General features: G+C 39.6%; 1 protein-coding gene across 4 annotated transcripts in view; it reads left to right on the forward strand.

Annotated features, from left to right (window-relative positions):
• PCSK5 (proprotein convertase subtilisin/kexin type 5) overlaps nt 1–22359 on the forward strand; it is a 300518-nt gene that overhangs the window by 203547 nt on the left and 74612 nt on the right. For all 4 annotated transcript variants that reach the window (XM_050944093.1, XM_050944095.1, XM_050944094.1 and 1 more), the window contains 5 exons: nt 579–696; nt 1376–1564; nt 12722–12858; nt 19771–19914; nt 22167–22269. In XM_050944093.1, coding sequence (XP_050800050.1) covers nt 579–696; nt 1376–1564; nt 12722–12858; nt 19771–19914; nt 22167–22269 — 691 coding nt within the window. The remainder of the gene's footprint in view (nt 1–578; nt 697–1375; nt 1565–12721; nt 12859–19770; nt 19915–22166; nt 22270–22359) is intronic.

The raw sequence follows: 22359 nt of genomic DNA on the forward strand, positions 1-22359 counted from the left end.
AGACAACATCCACACTCCCACTGTGCACAAGGAAACAAGGAAGGGATTGTACCAGCATCTAAATGCCACAGTCTGGCCCTGTGTAAATTGCAAAAGCCCAGTGAGTCAGCCACCTTCAGAATGTGTCTGTAGTTGCGGTTGTGAGATATTTGAATAATCAGAGATATCACATTTCTGCCTCCTTCCACCTTCTAACATTTGTTTGCAGGTTCATGGTAAAGGACTGGGTTGAATTAAAGCAGGTGACCAAAAGGCAGTCTGTAAGGCAGTTGCATTCCATGGAGTTTTAGAGTGTCTGGGGTACAGTCCTTGATGAAGCAATGCATGCTGGGATCTGTAGTCTCCATTGGCCATGTCTGCAATGAAGATCTGAACAGCTGCTATATGTTCTATTTTGTGCAAAGTAGGTATAGCCCTTATTGCCAGAATAGCTCTTGGCTCCTGAGCAAAAGGAATGAAGCAGAGGAAATGAAGCAATAGCCTTTAGCTGATGACTGCAGTGACTAATGATGCCATTCTGTTAGCCAAACAGCAATGTGCTATGTTGTGATTGTAACCATTCTGTTTACATCTGACAGTGAGCCACTTATATGGATTTGGACTGATGGATGCTGAAGCTATGGTGATGGAAGCAGAAAAATGGACAACAGTCCCTCAACAGCATGTGTGTGTGGAAAGCACGGATCACCAAGCCAAGTAATACACATTAGAATCACTGGTTCCTATATTTACATGTAGAGGAATTGATACAATATACTTTTCCTTGTGCTCTCTTTGATTTGCCCATATGAAAGTTATCCTGCCCTTGATACATCATAGAACTGTAGGGCTGGAAGGGACATCGAGAGCTCATCTAGTCAAGCCCCGCAGCCTGGGGGAAGTTTGTTTTCTCACTGTATGTGCCCAGCCTGTTCTATGGCTACACAGAAAATATCAGTCTTCAGGTCTACTTCAAAAATGATAGATGTATTTCATGGGCTAGATCCTCAGCTGCCGAAAATTGGCACACTTCCGGGAAGCTATGCTAGTTTATACCAGATGAGGATCTGATCTACTGCTTGTTAATGATATTCACTATCTAATACATAGTAGCCAAAATTATTTAAGCAACAACCATGGAGCCAGGCATTTCTGTGAATTAACAAACTGTAATCCTGTGACATTCTCTGATGCCATCAGCAAATCTCAGCTGGCCACTAAGATTATGCTAACTGAGATGCCTGGTAAGTAACTAAGATAATGCTAAAGTTTTATTTTTTAAACTAAAAAATAGTAGTCTGACTGACCAATAAATGTCATACAAGGATGATTTGGTTCCATTCTCCAGAGAGCTAGCCTGAAACAACTTTGTTGTTGGTATATGTTTATGTTACAGAACAATACGGCCCGACAGCCAGGTCCACTCAGTATACAAAGCCACTGGCTGTTCAGATAATTCTAACCACCATGTGATCTACTTGGAGCATGTGGTTGTGCGCATCACTATCACCCATCCTCGGCGTGGAGACTTGGCAATTTTCCTAACCTCTCCTTCTGGAACAAAGTCACAGCTCTTGGCTAACAGGTACAGTAACCCTATGCAACTTTGCACTCCAGTCAGAGCTCAGAGCTGGGGTGAGATTGTAGCTTACATAGAGAGGAATCAAATAATTTTTGTCAGTGTGTTAACAGTCATAGGCACCTAATTACTTTGAGGAGGGAAGTTGGAGGGATGAGGGAAATGAAGTAGTAATTAACTGTGAGGACTGTAGTCATTACTGCATCAGTATAGGACTAGACTAGAGCAAAGCTGTTATAGAGTGACATCTTTACTGCAGGAAGCAGAGTTTTTTGACAGAACCCCTCCCAGCTGTGAGCTCAGCACAGAAGCAAAGGAAATGTTGATCGTCTGAGTGTTATAGGAGGGTAGCTGAATGGGGGAAAGTCTTCTATAGACAATTAATACATAATTGTTCATCCCTCCTTCCTTAACACTTCCTCCCAAATAATAAACATAGAACAAAATGGCCTAATTCCTCTGTAATTATTTTTCTCATCAATTCCCCTTCCATTTTTCCTTCTGCCAGAGTATATAGAAGTGGTCTCCTCCAGCCACAAAAGGCTCTTGACAGAATAAGAAAGAAAACATGGTTATTGTTATGAGTGGGCATGGCACTGTTGATCATAAAAAATTGTTGACACTCATATGAGATTTTTTAATGGGCATCTCTCAAGTGGACCCACATTCCTATCTCACTGTTTCCATAGAGTTGTGATGGACACCTGATTACTAGGCCTTTATCATGCAGCGATCCACAAGGCTCAGTCTCTCTCCCTTCCTCTTTCAGCTCTGCATGAAACTGCTTAGAGAAACTGGGAGACATCTTATCCAGATCCGACAGAGTGTCTCATTCTCTGAGGCAGCTCCTCCACCACCAGGATGCCCCAATGCCTAGAAGTGATGTGTATCACTATCACTTACCCTCAGCATCCATCAACAGATGGAAGAAGAGCAGTTGTCTTAAACCCAGCTCATGAATAATGTCAGTAGGAAGGAGACACTCTTTAGAGACCCTGCTAGTACCTTATCCTCACCAAAACTTTAACTACCAATCAATGGTCCAGGGAATCTCATCAGATCACAGATTTTCAAAATGGAGTAGCACCTCAGGGGCCTCCTCAAACTCCTTGCTAGTCCCAGCCATGAAAATAGCCACAGTGGCAAGGAATGCTTTCTTGCATCTCCAGCTGGCCAGAAAAATGTGCCCTTTCTTCTCATGCAAGGATAATCAACACTTTTGCCTGGTGACTCACCACATTAGTCTGCTGTAGTTCTTCATAGCGTTGAATGCAGCTATCGCACAAAGGCTGAATTTAGTGCAGCATGTTGCCTTAGCAACAACAACCAAAACTAGCACATCACACCTGTGCTTTGTGAACTCCATCAGGTCCTCATTCATTTCAGAAAAAAATGTGAAGTCCCAATCATTATCTGCAAAGCCTTTAACAAATTGGAACCTGGCTACTTCAGAGACGGCCTCAGAAGTCCTGGTCTTCCAAGACAGCTGAGGGACAACACAGCTATAAAGAACCAGGGGTCAACTCTTTGACCTGGGCAACAGAGCATTCGTAGTGGCAGAACAGATGCTGTGGAGTTCCTTGATAGAAGAGATAGATTAACTCCAAACATGGTTTTGTTCAGCTTGACGTGTAAGACCCATCTTCTCACTAAAATCTTTCCCCAGGAGTGATGCCCATAAATACTTTTTTAAAAATCCTTCAAGCATATAAGTTCACACATGGAATAGAGAAGGAAATCACCATTGGTTCTGAATTTTTAGCTTCTTCACAGTATTTCCAGTGTTGCGATACCATCATTATCAATGCCTTAGAAATAACATTGACAGGTACATGTGCCATACAGAACCTTCTTCTTTGTTGACCTGTACAGAGACAGATTCTATCCATCTAGACAATTGGTTTGATTTTCTGCTTGGAGGAGGCTCTCTTTACTCTTCTATCCTGTTTTTCTGCAGTGGTTCTTCCATGAAAGCTTCAAGATGAAAATTTTTAAAACAGTCCAAATAAATATATCCAAATAAAATAAGTTGATATAAATCCCTGGGTTTTACTAGAGCTCACTTTAGGATCCAGCCTTTCATGTGTTGCAGCTGACTCATTACCGGTGGGAGATAAAGACATTCCAGTGTTCACAGCTCACCTCTTGTGATGATTGGTATGTGGAAAAGGTACAGAATTTAATGCAATCATCCTATTTGTAGCCCTTGCTCCTTAAAAGGCAGTCATTTTCTGAGCTTGCAAGTGAAACAGAAATGATGCAAAAGATATATATATATATAAAGCATGGAAATGTGAGGCTGCTTCTCATCCTGCACTGTTATCTGAATGCTACCCTCAAAACAAAGATTGAAAGGCCTTTTATGTTCAGCCCTTTTCCAGAAACAAATTATTCATGAAAGAGCAAATATTATCACACACAGACACACCAAAAATCCCTTTCTCTGGCAGGCTTCTGAAATATATTAGCTTGCCAGTCAGATTCAGTTAACATCAGTTCACAGCTCTAGGATTCTAATAACAAATAATATGTGTATTTTGGGGAAGCCAGGACTGGCAAATGAACTACAGCCCCTAACAATCCTTTCCTTACAGTAGAGTTCAAAAGTGGGTGGATACAGTGTTTTCAGATTATGGGAAGGCTTGTTTATTTTCTTTTAATCGGCAAAGAATAAACCGTACAATTTAGGGACAGTGCATATTAGTGATTCAAATGTGTATTTTTAAATGTCATTTTGTCATACAGGAAAGAGTTGTTTTTGTTATTATTTAACAGCTTTAGTTAGGACAAAGAGAAGCAATGCTTGTTTTTCCCTAAGATAGTCATAGGTGTGCCAGAATAAATCCATGCAAGTTCACAGGTAATACAAGGATGCCTCAGCAGCAAATCATTTGGGGGGTTTTCTAGAGACAGAGGCTGCCATACATTGCTGCTACCTGACTGAGACACTTTTCTCAGACTTACAAGACCTTTACATGCACACAGACATGATTAATAGCAGCAATACCAGCTGTTTTACTGAACCCAGGAAAAATCTCATTGCTTCACCATTACTCATCTGGTTTTAATTTGAAACAGTTTACTGGTGAAATATCTTAGAAGTGCAGATGTACATTTTACATGTGTGCCACTCTTATCCACCAGATCTAGAAGAAGAGTCACTGCATAGTTTCTGTTGCACTAATGAGTAGATTCCCCAGACAATATCTGTTGTTTTTTTTCCCCTGAATATTTTGTTCTTAATGTTGGCATCCCCTAAAATGATGTCAGGAAAAAAACTTGTTAGTCAGAGGCGCTATGGATTCCTTCATAGGCATTTGGTGGATTACACTGTCACTGGCTTCAGCTTCTTGTGCATTCTTCAAAAACTGCATTACAGGGAACATCTGCTTTGCTGTTTGGAAAGTGCTAAACATGATTAAATTGGATGTACTGCAAAAGAAGAAAATATAGGCTCAGAGAGTGCAGGCTGGGGTGAGGCTGATGCTCAGCTAGTCATAATAACTACATTTGGACCAAAGCAGAACAGAATCCCCTTTTCAAAACAATTGTCCAGTGGATTTGGCAACTCACACAGAATAGTTTTGAGAGACCAAGGCTTGTCCCAATACACACTCAAATCAAGAGGCCACAGAGGACCATCTAGATGGAAAGAACACAGAGAGGGGCTAGTATGCCATGGGCTCACTTATCTCCCACCAAAGTCACCGCTTTGTTTACATTGCATCCTTTACATTTAAAACAGCTGCTGCCTGTTAGAACTACGTAGCTGAATGCCTTTTAACCATACGGTGGCAAAATTCCAGACCCTTATCTTCATCTGCTTACATCTCAATGACATTCATAGTACCACTTCCCAACAACAAGAGGATGTGCTTTCCATTGCTATCTTTTCCTCTAATGAAATCTTTGACGTCAGTAAATTTTGTTAATAAAATCCTCTGCCAAAAACTCCTCTCTGACTAAATATGAGATCCTGTAATCTGGTGTCAGGGCCAGCTCCAGGCCCCAGCACACCAAGTGCATGCTTGGGGCGGCATGCCACGGGGGGCGCTCTGCCAGTTGCCGGGAGGGTGGCAGGCGGCTCCGGTGGACCTCCCACAGGCGTCCCTGCGGAGGGTCCGCCGGTCCAGCGGCTCCGGTGGAGCATCCACAGGCACGCCTGCGGGAGGTCCACCGGAGCCGCGGGACCAGCGGACCCTCCGCAGGGATGCCTGCGGGAGATCCACCGGAGCCACGGGACCCTCGAGCAGCAGAGCACCCCCCGCGGCGTGCCACCATGCTTGGGGCGGCGAAATGGCTAGAGCCAGCCCTGTCTGGTGTCACTTGCAATATCACTTAATAAAAATTGTCGGTGATTAGAAATGGAAGAGGAAGCCCTCTCTTTATATAGGACTGTTTAGATTTCTGGACTGTCCCATCTGTCATTAACATATTAAAATCTATTCTGGAAATACTTCATAAAGTGTTACATTTTCGAGGTAAATTAAAAAGAAGTGGAGAGGACAACCCCACTTTTGATGTTGAGCCACAGCACCCAGAACCCCTATCCACTAACAACTAGGGATAGGCAATGCAGGGATAGGCAACCTATGGCACACGTGCCGAAGGCAACATGTGAGCTGATTTTCAGTGGCACTCACACTGCCTAGGTCCTGGCCACCGGTCCGGGGGCCTCTGCATTTTAATTTAATTTTAAATGAAGCGTCTTAAACATTTTTAAAACCTTATTTACTTTACATACAACAATAGTTCAGTTATATATTAAAGACTTATAGAAAGAGACCTTCTGAAAATGTTGAAATGTATTACTGGCATGTGGAACCTTAAATTAGAGTGAATAAATGAAGACTCGGCACACCACTTCTGAAAGGTTGCTCACCCCTGAACTAGAGTGACCCTACAGTACTGCCATCAAATACACGAGAAACAAAAGAATACAATCACCCAGCCCATGAGGATGAACCAGCATCTGGAATAATTATCTCCCATCCCCAGGCTGCTATTTTGCACTGCCTCCTTTAGCTTTGTCCCTGCCCTTCTCTCTTGCTGAATGGACATTGTGCCATTCCTTCTTCTCCATACAGTTGCCTCCCACCCCCAATTTCTTCGAAGTCCTGCACTTGCTGCTTTGCTGTGTCTGTCAGCACTGGCCTTGCTGCCCCCTCTCCACCCCTCCCCCTCCCCCCCAAAAAAAGACTTTGTGTGCTTCTCTTGCTGTAACTGACAGGAGAAAAAATCTTGTGCAATGCATTAGAATTGTTTCCAGCAGGCAGACAACAGATGGAAAATAAATAAGTTCAGGAGCACTGGGAATGTTAGTAATGCTAGAGACAGAAAAATAGCATCAGAAATAAATACATTTAAAATAGTGGGGGAAAGATTTTCTTTTGATCTTTCCACCGGACACTGGAGGGCCAAATTCAGTTCTTTGTGAGGAAGCAAGTGGCACCATCCTCCCTGTTATTCTAAACCCAGTCTTCGGAGATGCCAAAGATGAGCTTGTAAGAAGGATGAAATTCAATATATCCTACCTCTATAAAAATGCAGGCTTTTTAGATCAGGCCTGAGATTACTGCTGGATTAGTACAGGGAAATTTTGTGTTCCTCGCAGTACTAGTCTACCTGTAGCAATCTATCTCCTTTTAACACTCAATACTTCATTTAATTTTTGTTTCAAATTAATTTTAGTTGAAGCTGGATTCATCCTGAAAAGTGGAACAGGTGGGAATGGGGTCAAATTTATGATCTATCTGAATGCCCCAGTAAATGGTGTTTTCAATAAATTAGGAAGAAAGAAAGGAGCTGAATTAAACTTTGTGATATCAGGGGATAGTTCTGAAAGATTTTGCCCCCTCCACACAGACTTGTCTCATCTGCTTAAGATGAATGTAGCCTTGGGATCACTGGGCCCAGTTCGTTCCTGGTATAATAGCATTGACTTCAATGGAGATTCACCAGGGATGAATTTGACCTACTTGATGTACTGCCTTGTGCCTGTCTCCCCCACCAGCTTTCCTGTGCCTGAAACATGTCTGTATTATGGTGCTGTGTTCATTCATGGACCTGCACCAGGGGCTTCTGAAGATTTTCAGCAAATTAGATAAAAAAAGTGTGTTTTTTAAACAAACAACCTTTAGCACAAATAATACCTGGTGCAGCTAGTGGAACCTCAAGTCCTCACACGTCTGGTCCAATGAAGATGGACCACTGCATGCTGGTACCTCTAGAATCTGTGGGCAAGTTCTCTATATCAAGATGAGGGTGGCTGTAGTCAGGCCTTTTTCCTTCAATGTCGTTATATCTTTTCTGTTGTACATGCAACCATCCTATGAGCCGAGATGGCATGCTCACATTTCAGATCAAACTGTGCTTGAGTTCCATTTTGCCTCATAAATTAGCTTTAATGAATAAATGTAAGAGATGAACTTCTGGGGGTAAGAACTATAGAAAGCAATGCCTTTACAGAGGGAAGATATAATCACCTACTTTCTTATGGAAAATCCCTTTAACTTAACAGATATAGGCGAGAAGGCTTTCAGAGTGCCTATCTGCTGCCAGACCACTTCTTAGGAGGATTTGTTTTCTTCATACTGTAATGCAAATAGGTGGTAGGAACTGGTTGACTGCTTTGATTAAGTTGGTTTCGGCTGTCTGGAGTTCCTCAACAGTTACTTCTCCCAGCTGACAGGCAGTTGCGGGAGCCCCTGTGGAGAACTGCTGTTCAAAGGACTTTACCCAATCATCTGCAGGTGCAAAGCTCAAGAAGGCACTCTGCAATGTTAAAAATACTAGTTCAGCTTAAGTCTTGTGCCCCATTAGCCCAGCATGCAGGGATCACTTATTTGTCAAGTTGCTAATTTAGAAGGGCTGGAGTACATCATAAACAAAGAGCTCTGCAGTAGAGGACAAATTGTCCCCCATCTCCAACTGCCCTCAGCCCCACTCATCAATCGTTTGGGCGTGTGTACATTTCCTGACTCTTGAAACAGTGAATTCAGTATATAGTGTATTGTCGTCTATCACATGCACTGGAATTTCAAGGATAAAAAAGGACCAGAGTAATACAAACCTATATTTATAAATTTACCTTTTTTATTTGTCTTGTCTTGATGTCTGATTGTGATGGTACTCACCAAAGTCTAGCCCCCAGATCCGTCTTCTGTTATAGACAGGAGGGGGTTTCAGTTTGTAAACTCAAGTTAACTACGGCTTGCTGTTTTTCTCTTTGGGTTCTTGGGTTTTGTTGTTCTTATTGTTGCTTTTGGTTTTTGCATTTATCAGTTGTGAGCCGTTTACTAAAAATCTAAACTATTTTCATCTATGAAGATCTTGTAGATGTAACTGTGAGGGGCTAACCCTATGTTCCCAGTTGTGGAATGTGACTGAAAGTGGATACCCACCTGCCTCTATTTCTAAAATTTAAATTAGAGATGAATATTTCGGTTTCTCATTATGCTGTTAAATGGAGAGGAGATACAATTGTTAGTGGTGAGGGTTGTAGAAGGAGTGACCTGCACATTTCAACAAGATGATCTTGTTTTAAGGAAATAATTATTTGAGTGTACTTTCTACGTATGTACGTGTGTGTGTGTGAATATATATTCATGTACAGTACACACCTACACATATGTATATTATATAATTTCTCAAAGAGACCCATTATTTTTCAGTTTAAAAATAATTTAGTACTGGACATGTTCCTTTTCAGCACATAGATGCTCCATCTCTTAGTACAGAAAGTCAGGACTGCCGTATCCAACCTATCTTGGCCATATTGGTATCACCAAGGTTCACATGGGTACTTAGGCAACTGATCCCACTTTATATTACATTAGCAAATAGTTTATAGGTTCATGAGTGATTAGTTAATGTTAGATGTATGTTACAGGCATGAGTAGAGGTGTTATAGTGGTTATAAGCACATCTATTGTTGTTGTATGTGGCTATAAGCCACCCATTGAACTATTGGACTCTGCAATAATCCATAACAGTTGATTAGCCATTCATTAAAACACTTATTAATCATTTACTAATTCTTTGTAAACTATTCATAAATATACCCTTAGTATGAAGTATTGACCTAGTAACTGAATCCACCTGACACATGAAAAAGTATGAGCTGGGTTTTAATGACTCAATGCCCATAAAAAAAAATTCCACTCAGTTTTATGATTTCTTTTTGTGTGAGAGAAAAGTTCATCCTAACTTTCTGGTAAATGTTTCTGTCAATTTAGATATATGCTTCAGTGCTTACCACCCTTTTATGAGAAAGAAATGGACATCTTGGTATATCACCTACACTCTCCTTTATGTAAAATACCCTAGTAAATATGCAGATTAGCATAAAAATGCTCATACAGGAGAGCACATATAGCACATGCATCGCTGGGTCTATGAATGAATTCAGCCTTTTACAAACTCAAACTCACCATTTTACTCCTTGCAAACACTTTTTCTTCACTGGCCCACTTTTTCTTCAACATCTTGCGATGTTTTCCTGTGGCTCATTGACAGTGTGTTCATTTTTAAGAACAGGTAAGGATGAAATAGAAAAATACCATTTAAACCCCTATTTGATAAGTACTGTACTTTTCCAATAGGAGATTGGTAATCTGTTCATTCCAAAAACTAGCCCATGCCATAGAAACAGTACTAAACTATTCCCCAATAATGATCCAAAACTTGACTGCTTACAGCATTAATGCAGAATTCTGTAGTAAATTTTAATTAGAGATATTATTGCACATCTGGGACAAAGTGCCATTTTTGCACCCAAAAGTGACTGTAGTTTTAGATAAGAGTAAAAATCTAATGGCATTTTTAAATACCACATTTTGGATAGAATTTAAATAAGCAAACAATATGAAGACCAAACATCTGAGGTGACTGAAAACGTATCTCAGGACAAGGTTGAATCGTAGATTATAACCTTCTCTAAAACACAAATGCTATGGGAAATCTTGTACTAGTCCTTGTTAAAAATAGGCAGTAAATATCTGTGACATGTCTCTGTGAAATGTATGTGACTTAAATCCCAATAAATATAGAATTTTAAAAATAATTACATGGTATTTATATAATGCTATGTAATTTAGCTGCCATAACAGTAGAGAAGACTATTGCTGCCTTGACTGACTTACACACTGTTTAAAAATAATATACTGTGATAGTATGAGTTGTTTACTGAGTTACTGTAAAAATCAGCACAATATTGCTTGGCAACTATATTAAGTCTGTTGAAAACAACTTTTGCAATCATTTAAATTGAACCTATCCAGTATGTGTGTATGGAATGATGTCGGGATAGGTAATCTAGATCACTGCAGTACATGGTGTATGCTATACTAGCAAACATTTGTTTGCAAAATCTGCTGTACTCAGAAAACTAAACTGATAATCACACAGAATGGGCCAAATTCTCTGCTAGTACAAATTCTATGCATCAGTGGAATTGCACTAAAAAAAATCTGACCCAGTCAAGAATGAGAATGTAGTTTTATTTTAAAGTATATATTCTTCATTGAATGTTATCAGATATTCAGATACAAATAAGTATGACAGAAGGATGAAATTTACACAAACTGGAGAAGGAAAAGTTTTGGCCAAATCCTGCATGCTCCCTGCACACATTGTTTCTTTTAAACTCCAGGAAAGTTAGGGGAATGGAGGCCTTACAGGTTTAGGACCTATCTCTGTGAAATGAGTGAGGTTCTCAAGAGGAAAGAAAGCCTTCTTTTGTGTGCCTGGAACATCTTTTAACAGTACTTTGCACAAAGTAACAGTGCTAGAATTCACAGTTTTTGCACATTGTATTCACAACTTTTTAAAAAAAAAGAGGCTGAAAATACACTTAGAAACTACAAGAGTCAAGTGATTTAAAGGTTTGCTTGGTTTGTTTGGGTTTTTTTAGACATTTGTATGAATAGGTTTTTCTCTAAGAGAAAATTGTGGTAAATCCATTGAATCAACAATGGTGCTATGCCAGTAGTCAGCTAGTGTACAAATCTAATTTTATGAAATATACTTAAGCACAGATGTGAGCCATGGAATCTCCATACATAAAGAGTGTGAACAAAAATATATAGCTAAACACAGCATTTGTGAATCTGGCTGTATGTATGTGTTTCCGGGAAAGGGAGGGAGAGATCTGAAATTGTATATATTCTTCCAAAGCTGAACTGTACCATTTATAAGGCAGCAGTCTCTACTCCAATGAATCTCTCATCAACAGCTTTGGGGCACCAGGCAACATGCTGTTAACACTGAACAAAAAGGCATGCTCTCTTGTGTCTTTTCAAAATCTCATTAATAAATTCCAGTTTTAGGCAATAAAATCTTGGGCCAGACCTCCCCGCTGCTCAGCATCAGATTGCAGACTCTAAACTGGGTCCTCCCTACTAAAACACACTGTATTTCAGACCCAAGCTCTAACCTCTTCATCCAAGTCCTAAGTAATAAGATTACTGTAAAACTGTTAGTAAGACGAAATCATCATATGCCAATCAGTCTCTGCATTCAAGCAAAACTAGACTCTGTCAAACCTTTGAAAATAGCAATACTTAAATCATTTGAAGTTTGATATACCAATGTCTCAGTTACTTTTGTTTCATTCACAAGCATCATGAGTACTGAATCTCTCCTGGCCCCAGCTACTCATATTGTATTGCTCACCTAGTATTTCTTATTTTCTTAACCCCCTGTTCAGTATTTCAACCCAAAACTGGAAAAAAGAAAACTTTCCACTTAAAAAATGATGTTTGTATCTGGGTCACACTTTTAGAACAAAGGAAAGGTAGTTGTGTTCAGTGTGTACTTTTTCAGGATGTGAATTTTATTAAATTGCACTGGCAATTTTAATTTGCAGTAAATAAACTCTCATTCTCTCTTGCATTATATGAAGCAACAGCATATAGAAAAATTGTCCTCCCTCTCCCATTGACTTGTTATATACAGAATGGTCACATCAGATATGTTTGAAATAGGTGCAGCAAAACCATGGTGATAAATTCAGTATAAATGCTTAGATTACATACACTAATTAGTTTAAATATACTTCGTTTGTGAGTGGGCACACATGAGAACTGAGGATCACTGATGAAGGCAAGGGTTTATTTTCTAGTTCTTCTGTATATGTAGTAATACTTTATTGCTTTATCTTAGGTTATTTGATCATTCCACAGAAGGTTTTAAAAACTGGGAGTTCATGACTACTCATTGCTGGGGTGAAAAAGCAGCAGGTGACTGGAAGTTGGAGATTCATGACACCCCATCTCAGCTGAGGAGTTTCAAGTCTCCAGGTATGAATCCATTCTTTAGTTAGGCTCAGTAGTTCAGAAGAATATGGTGAATTGCATGCCGTACTTGGGCTAATTCCTGCCCTCATTTACACTAGAGCAGACACTCTGATTTCAGTGGGATTGCAGAGAATTGAGGGCAGAATTTGACTCCCATCTATTTGTTCTGCTTCACTTCCACACTTTTATTACCTATCTTCTGAGACCTGTAGCTCCTTCTTACCATGAACCTACTTCTGATTTGTGTGGAAAAGAATGGCAACAATGCAGTGTTCTTGGGGGCAAACTACCACCTCCTTTATCCCCACCATGTGAAAACTTGTCATCTCAAAGTATAAGTTGCACTCCACAGCTAGACCGCACCAGTCTTGTGAGTTTTGGGAGCCAAGAGTCAGTGTTTGAAAATACAAAGGGATTTAGAGACAATTTTTCAGAAGGAGAAGCCCAAGATTGGTATGTGCAGTTGCATGCCTGCATTTTTAAGGCAGTTAACACAATGGCATGTACAAACTGGTAAAGGCTCCCTTTTGAGCTCCCCAGATTCTGGCCCACCTTTGCATCAGGCTGATGAAGGTCACTCCCCTCATTGTAGCTGATAAAACTGCTAGCAATCTCTGTCCACACACTTTCTCCAATCCGTGATCACTGCGCCAGCTACAAGGAGGGAAGTGGCCTTGATCAGTTCTCCACCACCGGAGAATCTACACACACACACAGAGTACTGGGGTGAGCCTCCCATAGCCTCTACAACTGCTTTGAGGTTTCTTTGTGCTGTTATACACAAGACAAAGTGTCCCCGACCTTTTACTCTCCCTCTTTTGAATCCTATTCTTGTTTACATATGTTTTTAGCCTCAGAAGATCTCCTGCTTGTAATTCCTGTTGCACACATAGGTCCCAATATGTGGTACACTAGTATATGCAAATATCCAAAAATTTCAATACAGATAGGTCAAATAAATTAAGATTTAGGTTAGAATTTTCAGAGGGACCCAAGAGAGTTAGGTGCCAATCCCCATTGACTGCAATGTGAGATGAGTATCTTAAGTATTCTGAAAAAATCTCAGTCTTAAGCCTCATTTTCAAAAAGATATACTGCAAACAAAAAATACCACCACTATTAATGAATATAGAGTAGAATGCTTCCCTTGATATCTCACATCAAAATAAATGAGATACCCTCAGATCAGTTGCCTGAGGGCATTTAAGTTCTGTCAAGATTTATTTCAATAAAAATATTGAGGAAGAAGAATTACATCAGCAAGAAATCTATACTAAAAATGGTCACAAGAGTTGGAGTACAAAGAATGTATTGACAATTATGTAACAGTAAAGCTAAATTAACACTTATAGTACAATTGAAAACACTGAGAATCAACTCAGTAAACAACATTGCAATAAAGGTGGAAAAATCTGAGTGATGACTAGCCTGTGACATTTAAAAAATGTGTAAAAATTCAGGATTAACTATCTAAAATCTGATCAGAGTCACCAAAAAATTACCACTAGGCATGTTGGTTTAGAATTCTATAAAGACAACAAAATATATTACCCTTCAGAAAACTAAGTAAACTCACAAACCATTTAAGATTTTTTTAATTGATTTACCTAAAATCAACCCTAAATTTCTATATGACATGTCTGATACTCAAGATAAAATATATGAAGCCATACAAATTTATTCTTGATAGTTTAACATTAGAATTTTGTTTTTAAACAGTTAAAAATACACTTGTTTCTGAATTAGAAAATATATAATGACACTCAAAAATCTAAACTGCTTTCACCAAATATGATGACCACCTTCATATCACCAGTACACAGGAAAAGAATAAAGAATTTTTGGCTAAGTACTAGCTACCAGGCTTGAAAATTATATGTTTAAAGTTGATTTTGTAAAAAGTTTGTGGCTGATAACATAAGAAGCATATTAAATATCTCCAAATTCTGCCTGGTCAGAAAGTCCCATTAGTAGTTTTGTTGTCAGATGTAGAGATGGCCTTTTGTCCTGTGGACTGGAACAGTGTTTTTTTCTCTCTTCGCTGAAATTGGATTTGGCTTAAGATACTTAAATTGGAATAATACACCTTCTTCTTCGAGTGCTTGCTCATGTCAGTTCTAATTAGGTATGCGCGAACTGCGTGCACAGCAGCTGGAAGGTTTTTCCCATAGCAGCATCTGTTGGGTGGGCCTGGGTGCCCCCTAGGGTCCCACCTTCATGGCACTCAATTTAGGGCCCTGCCGACCCGCCACCCCCTCAGTTCCTTCTTGCCGGCTGGATTTATGGATTTAGAAGACTAACTTTAGGCTCCCAGTTTTGAAGGGCTTGTCTACAGCATTCTAGAGGTCTGAAGCGAAATACAGTCTGCTTCAGTTTTTCAGTCATCACTCAGCTATCACTGGTTCGATTATCTTCTCACGCCAGTTTTCACTGGCGTTGTTCCATTGGCTTCAATGGAGTTCCTCCTTTCATCAGGTTATTAAAACGGAAGCCCATAAAGTCAATGGTTGGCAACTTCATCAATATTTTAATGTTACCAAATTTAATCTTGGGTTAGCCAGAGGCCTGCCTGGCACCAAGGAATTGGTTAGAGCAGCTTGCAGTAGCACCCTAAGAGTCATCCCCGAGCCAAGTACAGCAAAGAGCAATGCATTCCAGCCACCTCCCTCCCTCTCTGCCATGGCACGCTCCCTATGCTAAAGCCTGAGCAAGGGCTGGCATAGAGCCACTTCGGTAGTTCTCCACCAACTCCTTATAGAGGGGCTATTCTCCAGAGTCCATTTATAGCCCCTTTATGCTACCAGGACAGTGAAAAGGGGAAAAGCTAAAGAGAGGATTGAGTTCCACCAAATTTTATATAGGACTAACATTAGTTCAAATACTCTTTAAGGACCTGTTCCTGCACACTCTTGCTTGAAAGAGTATTCCTGTTGATTTTAATACTTTACACTGCATGAACTGCAGCACAATTAGTGGCTTATCATATGGAGCTAGATCTTCAAGTGGTGTAAATTGGCAGAGCTCTACTGATTTCAATTAAGCAATGAGGATTTACAGCTGGTAAAGATCTAGCTCATGTTATGCAAAGAAGTGGTAAATGCAGTAGATCTGCCCAGCTGAGGATTTCTCTGGCAGCTGGCACAGAGCTGTCATAGCCATCTCCTCCAATACCCAGCTGTAGAAGTCCACAGTTGGTATATGAGCCCCTGGGGCCATAGTTAGCCAGCATAGTTTAAAGACGTCCTGAGGCTGCTCTAAACTGTCAGGAATCACGCCAATGGGAAATCATGTCCCATATCTTCAGATGCACCCAGTGGTTAGTGGGCATAGCTGAGAATCTGGACCTGGAGAAGGGATTCTTCACTGCCTTGAACCTTGTGTAGTCATTTACACTTCTGCAAGATGGGTGTAAAACACCACCAGACCCAAATATCAATGTTAGACACTCAATCTGCATTCGCACGCACACATGTAAGTGACAATACAGGATCCAGGACAGTGGAGAATTCAGGCCCTGGTTCTTTTTGTCCTCTTTAGCATCATTTATTCTCAGCATCCAGAGTAGTACTTGCCTCATAATGGAAACCGTCCAACAGCATTCCTGTTCAGAAGAGATGTGTTAATGCTTGGCATATGTTATCCAAGGAAAAACTCAGATGTTTGAATTTGTCCTGACAGTGATAGATCAGTGGGCAGAGTGTGAAGTAAGCAAAAGTGCATCAGTACAATCTATGGTAGTTACCCAGTTTATCACCAGAGTCTGCAATTGATCACACTGCTATCCCCACCATACGTGTTTTGTATTTCTGCATGTCTGTAAATACTTGTTTAGCTATCAAAAAGTTTTATAACTAATAACTACAGTTTTCCTGTCTCAAAATGTGAACAAATGACCAACCCATGTAATGTTTCTGATGTCATCAGACCCTAGCATTGGGCAAGGTATTGTCACATGTTAGCCATAAAGAAAAGCAGCATCTAGTTTATAAAAAACAATGCATGTTATTTCTGCATTTAATTCAGCAGAATTTATGGGGCAAAATGCAGACATATGCTGTCTATGAAACTCTGTGATATACTGTTTCTCCTACACATATAACTGGGGATCTCTTTGTTATGTACTAACTATAAGGAGGGGAAGGGACTGTGCTAGCCAGACTAAATGGTGAAATCAGCCAAAAAAAAATATTTTGGCTCAGATGTGTATGGTTTGTATCTTTGTTATAAAAGTGTGTGTCTGTGTGTGTGTGTATTTTCATTGTGCAAATTAAAACTGCCTTGAGACAGACTTCATTTATGTGCTGGCAAATTCCATGGATTTTCTCAATTTTATCGACTGAACTAGTCTTTAAAAGGAAACTACTCCCATGGTAACACCTGCATTACTCTCCCCTCCACTTGTTTAATTAAAAAGCACGTTCAAGGCCCAGATCCTGTAAATAGATGTGCTCGTGTAGACTACTGCATGCATGCAAAGTCCAAGAATTATAGCTTCAGTAGGACTCAAACTCAGACTTTAAGGCCAGAAGGGACCATCATGACCATCTAGTCTTACCTTCTGAAGATTACAGGCCACAGAGTCTGACCACCTACTCCTGTAACAGGCCCATAACCTCTGGCTGAGTTACTGAAGTCCTCAAATCTTGATTTAAAACTTCGAGTTACAGAGAAGTCACCATTTACTGTAGCTCAAACCAACAACTGATCTGTGCCTCATGTTGCAGATGAAGGTGAAAAAAACATAGGGTCTCTGCCAACCTGATCTCAGAGAAAAATCCTTCCAGATTCCATGCATGGGCAGCAAAAATAAGTGGAGTATTTCTAGTGGGGTCCTGCAGAAATTGGTTCTTGGACCAATATTTTTGTCAATGATCTGGAAAAATATATAAAATCATTGCTTATAAAGTTTGCAGGTGACATAAAGATTGGTGAAGAATTAAATGATGAGGGCAGGGCAGTCTAGATCTGTTAGTAAAACACATTATTTGACTGCATCCAGTTTATTACAGCCAAATGCAAGGTCATACATCTTAAAACATAGGCCATAATTGCAGGGTAGGGGACTGGAAACCTGTGGCTCTGACAAGGATTTAGGGATAAGCACCTAGAGACATGCTAGGGCTAAAAGGGGCAATGTGATCCGGGGGTGTATAACCAAAGATTAAAGGTGTTTGATCTAAAGAAGTTTCAGGGGCCACTTCAGCACAATCGTGTACAGGGAGATGTTGTCTGATACTACAGGGATCTTTAATCTAGCAGACAAAGACAAGTGGCTGGGAGGTGAAGCTAGAAAAATAAGGTGCACATTTTATCACTGGTAGGGTAATTAACCATCAGAACACCCTATCAAGAGATGTGGTAAGTTCTCCATCACTTGAAGTCTTTAAATCAAGGTTGAATGTCTTTCTAAAAGATATGCTCTACCTCAACCACAAGTTATTGGACTCAATGCAAGAATTAAGCTACTCTTGTGTGATGCAATAGGTTAGACTATAGGACCATGGCCTTTTCCAGCCTTATAATCTATCAAGAGAGGACAAATAACGTCAGATAAAGGGTAGGATTTCTATCAAATCAGGCTGAAAATTCGAACAATAGGCAATACTGGGTTGACTGAGACAGGTACTGTTTCACAACAGTCTTTAGTGTGGAAATATAACAGTTGACACGAAAATGGGTGATCACCTCCCATCAGCCAGTCACCTTAGGAAAACCTCTGTTCTTGTTGCATACATTTTAGGTGTTGAATGTAAAATCAGAGAGGTAATAGGGCATATAATTTGGGTACCTCACTAGAGGACAGCAACAAAATTGGGAGAATACAGAAAGATAACTAGGATTTGGTAAAAGTTAATGGAACTTAACTTCTATAGTTTAAAATTACACAGGCAAAGGAGAATATTAAAGCCCAAAACAAATTGTAGAGAGCAATTAATAGAAAGGAGGAAGTAAACTTATTTGAATTTTACCATAGGTGTAGTATGAGTGATCTCTTTAAAGAAAGGTTAATTTGGTTTAAACTTCTGAAAAAAGTTGCTCTGAGGGAAGAGCAATTAGACCAAAGAATAGGCCACCATGAAACGTAGCTGCAGGACTTTTTCAAATAATCACCGCTGACCTATTTCAGTCCCAAGCCTTTCATAATGAGAGACTGACAATTATGCTGACTTGGGCTAAATTGTATAGTGATTTTTAATGTGGGCAAATACAATCAAGGGAGCAGTGTGGCCAAATTTATTTTCCATATTTTAATCTTATAGTATGGGTTTTCACTGATGGTGGTGTTTTCAGAGGATGACATGGAAGTTTTACTACAGAGATTTTGATCAGTTAGAAGAGTATTTCTTCCCTCAGTGTGCATTAGTAGACCTCTATTAAAGCCAGTAGGAGTTACTCATTGGGTATTATAAGAAAATCAACCCCTTTAATAAACTGGAATCCCATCAACTGTGCAACTAATTAGTTGACAGATTATGAATAATAAAAAAGAAAAATTGGTTTAGTAGTGTTCTGAAGGAAAGTGAAATCTGGGATGAAAACTTGCCTCATTGAAGTCCATATGATTTCATCATCAGGATTTCACTCCTTATATGAAAACTATTTATGTTTTTTTATTGAAGCAAGCATGAATGTTTAAGTAAGGTTTTATTAGAATTGGAAGAGGTTGATGTGGTGGAAGATCTGATGTATGAAAAACTGATTTAGAAAGGTGAGCTGGTTTGGATTTATACTGAAGCTAAAACTGCATTATCTCTGTCTCACTATGTCCTGCACGAGGACACAGAGATAAAGCAAGGGCTCAAACTCACTTATAATCATTCACAATTTCACATGATCAATATCAAAATCCATGAGAGAGAGAAAGAGAGGATGTAAGTAATTTCTAAGATTATGCTTTAAATATTTGACTGCTAGGCAAATTGAAAGAATGGTCCTTAGTTCTTTATGGGACATCCATCCAGCCTTACTCACCAAGAAACGATTTTCCCAAAGTGGAACGAGTTCGCTCCAGTCCAGTCGAAGACCCTACAGAAGACTATGGGACAGATGACTATGCAGGTGAGTTGAACTCTACATCTCAAGGAATCATTCATTTACTGTACCTCATGTATAATAGGATTGAGGACTAATTTGGCACACTGTATGTGCCATTGTACTGTCAGAACGTCACTGCCTAGCCACCTTAATTGTCTGATGTTCATCATTTCCCTATACTCTACTCTTCCTTCTTCTGTCTACTTGCATTCCCTAATTAGAGGCTAAGATCATGGAATCAGGAACTGTGCCTTGTTTGTTTGTTTGTTTGTTAGCCACTTCGCACCATGTGAATGTTTCTGGAAACAAATAATAAACAACAAAAATAACCAAAGCAGTTGAATACAAAATAACTTGCACAGTTACTTTGATCTGCCTTTCCCTTTCTCTGGATTGAAGAGGAAGTTTGTATGTGTGTTTATAAAACTTCTTTTCATAAGGTAGAATTGTAACAAATATAAGCATGCAAGCTTTATAATAATTACATGCAGGAAAATGAACTTTCTAAGATCAAAAGCATGATGCCAACCAAAGCTCTAGTAAAAAGGCTTTGCACTGAGGCTTTTCCCATGAGAGGAATGGGAGAGGTGAGACTTCAGTTAACAGTTTTGATTAAGCCCCGAGTCATGTGACTTGTTATTTAAAGTTGCACATAAATCTTTATAATTCTGATTTTTTTTAAGCATGGCAAGTACATATGGTATATTCATGATGAATATGCACGGTGAAGAATTCCCCAGCAGTACATATGAACAGCTGTTTGGGATGGTATCATCTACATTGCATCAGGAGAGACAATCTCCTTCAACTGAGCTCTATGAGAAATTGTCCATTGTCTTCATTGAATCTTTTATTATAACTAGTCTTTCTGGCATCAGTCAGATAGCATCAGAGCAAAAAGCCAACAAGTCAGTGGGGCTGTCCTGTTTGGGTATGACATTATCTAGAGCGTTCTGAAAGCACTTGGGCCCATTATGTGTGAAAAGGAACTTTGAGGGCCATTAGCTGGGCAATATTTGATTGGCTGATTCTGTGATCAATATCTCCCTGTCTAAAGGTAGAGTGCCAGCCCCAAGATGACAGCATTATACTGAGAACTTTTCCATTCTCCACTCACTCTTGAACCTCTCTTTATTTTGGAAGGTGATTGAGCTACTCTGGAATCACCTGGACAGACTGAGATTTTACTTTTCATTTTATTTTTATTTTTGTATTCTTGCTTCAGACATCAACATGGCATAGAGATGGGATTGGCATATGATGGTTATTGAGCAGCTTTCCATAATGATAATGTTTAATCTGCAAAACACTTTTGATGGTATTAGTTATAAACACCAAACAACTGTATAACATTCACATTGCCACTGTGGACCACAAACCCTGCCTTCCCAAAATGTAAATACAGACCTACAAAATAAACACTATGTATGGGCAAAAGACTCAAAGAGACCCACTTCTGCTGCTAATTTAGAGAGAAAATACACTGAAATCTAGTTCACTATCTTGCCTACACATTCCAAAAATTACATCCAAAATTCCACCATAAGCCATACAGCCCAAGTGACCTCATCAGCTCTCTAACCTATGAAGCCTCTGGAAGAGCCCATTATTCATAAATATATCTCCTTTTTTCAACTCCCCCTGGTTCTAAGATACCACACCATTATATAGTCATCATCTACCCACATCCTCTCCTGGAATTATGAAGAAACTGCACCACAAGATAGTGGTCATTACTAGCATCTAGTTGCTATCCAGTAAGAGGCTGTTAGCAGGAAGATGAGGTCTGAGTTAAGGTTACTTGGATAATCTTAACTATCAATTCCCCAACTTTCAGAGTTAAAGTTCATATTAAAAATATTGTAATGATATTGTGAACAACAGGGCCCCAGTACACTTATTTAATTATTAACAACAATCTGCTAGTGATAGCCTACCAGATACTGTTTGCTCTCAATCTTAGATTTATGTGGGCACACAGAACTATTTATGATAAATGATGTTGTTAGTCTTTGTTAAGGGACTCAGGGACCTTGGGCATCAGTGACGAAAAATTTAAATGATTTATTTATAATAAAAGCATCTATTTGACTCCACAGACAATATCTGATAAGTCTGTGTTAGATGCTGTGCTAGCTTCACTGTAGCTAGTCAGAGTCCATATAGGGATCTGCGGTAATTATACTCTGCATTATAGTAATATTTTGTAAGAACCACAGAGTAGCAAATGCAGATGTGTCATTTCTCCCCTCCTTTGATTTTTGGATTTATTAAAGGTCCATGCAATGCAGAATGCAGTAAAGTAGGGTGTGATGGGCCAGGACCAGACCACTGTACTGATTGTCTACACTATTACTACAAATCTAAAAACAACACACGGTAAGAAAGAAAAAAACATCTTTATATATCATCCCTTGTTCTATTTTTATCTTCACATCTCCCTCCTTTTCCCCTTTCTACAGGATATGG

Source organism: Gopherus flavomarginatus, chromosome 3 (genome assembly GCF_025201925.1).
Source record: "Gopherus flavomarginatus isolate rGopFla2 chromosome 3, rGopFla2.mat.asm, whole genome shotgun sequence".
Taxonomy (NCBI): domain Eukaryota; kingdom Metazoa; phylum Chordata; order Testudines; family Testudinidae; genus Gopherus; species Gopherus flavomarginatus.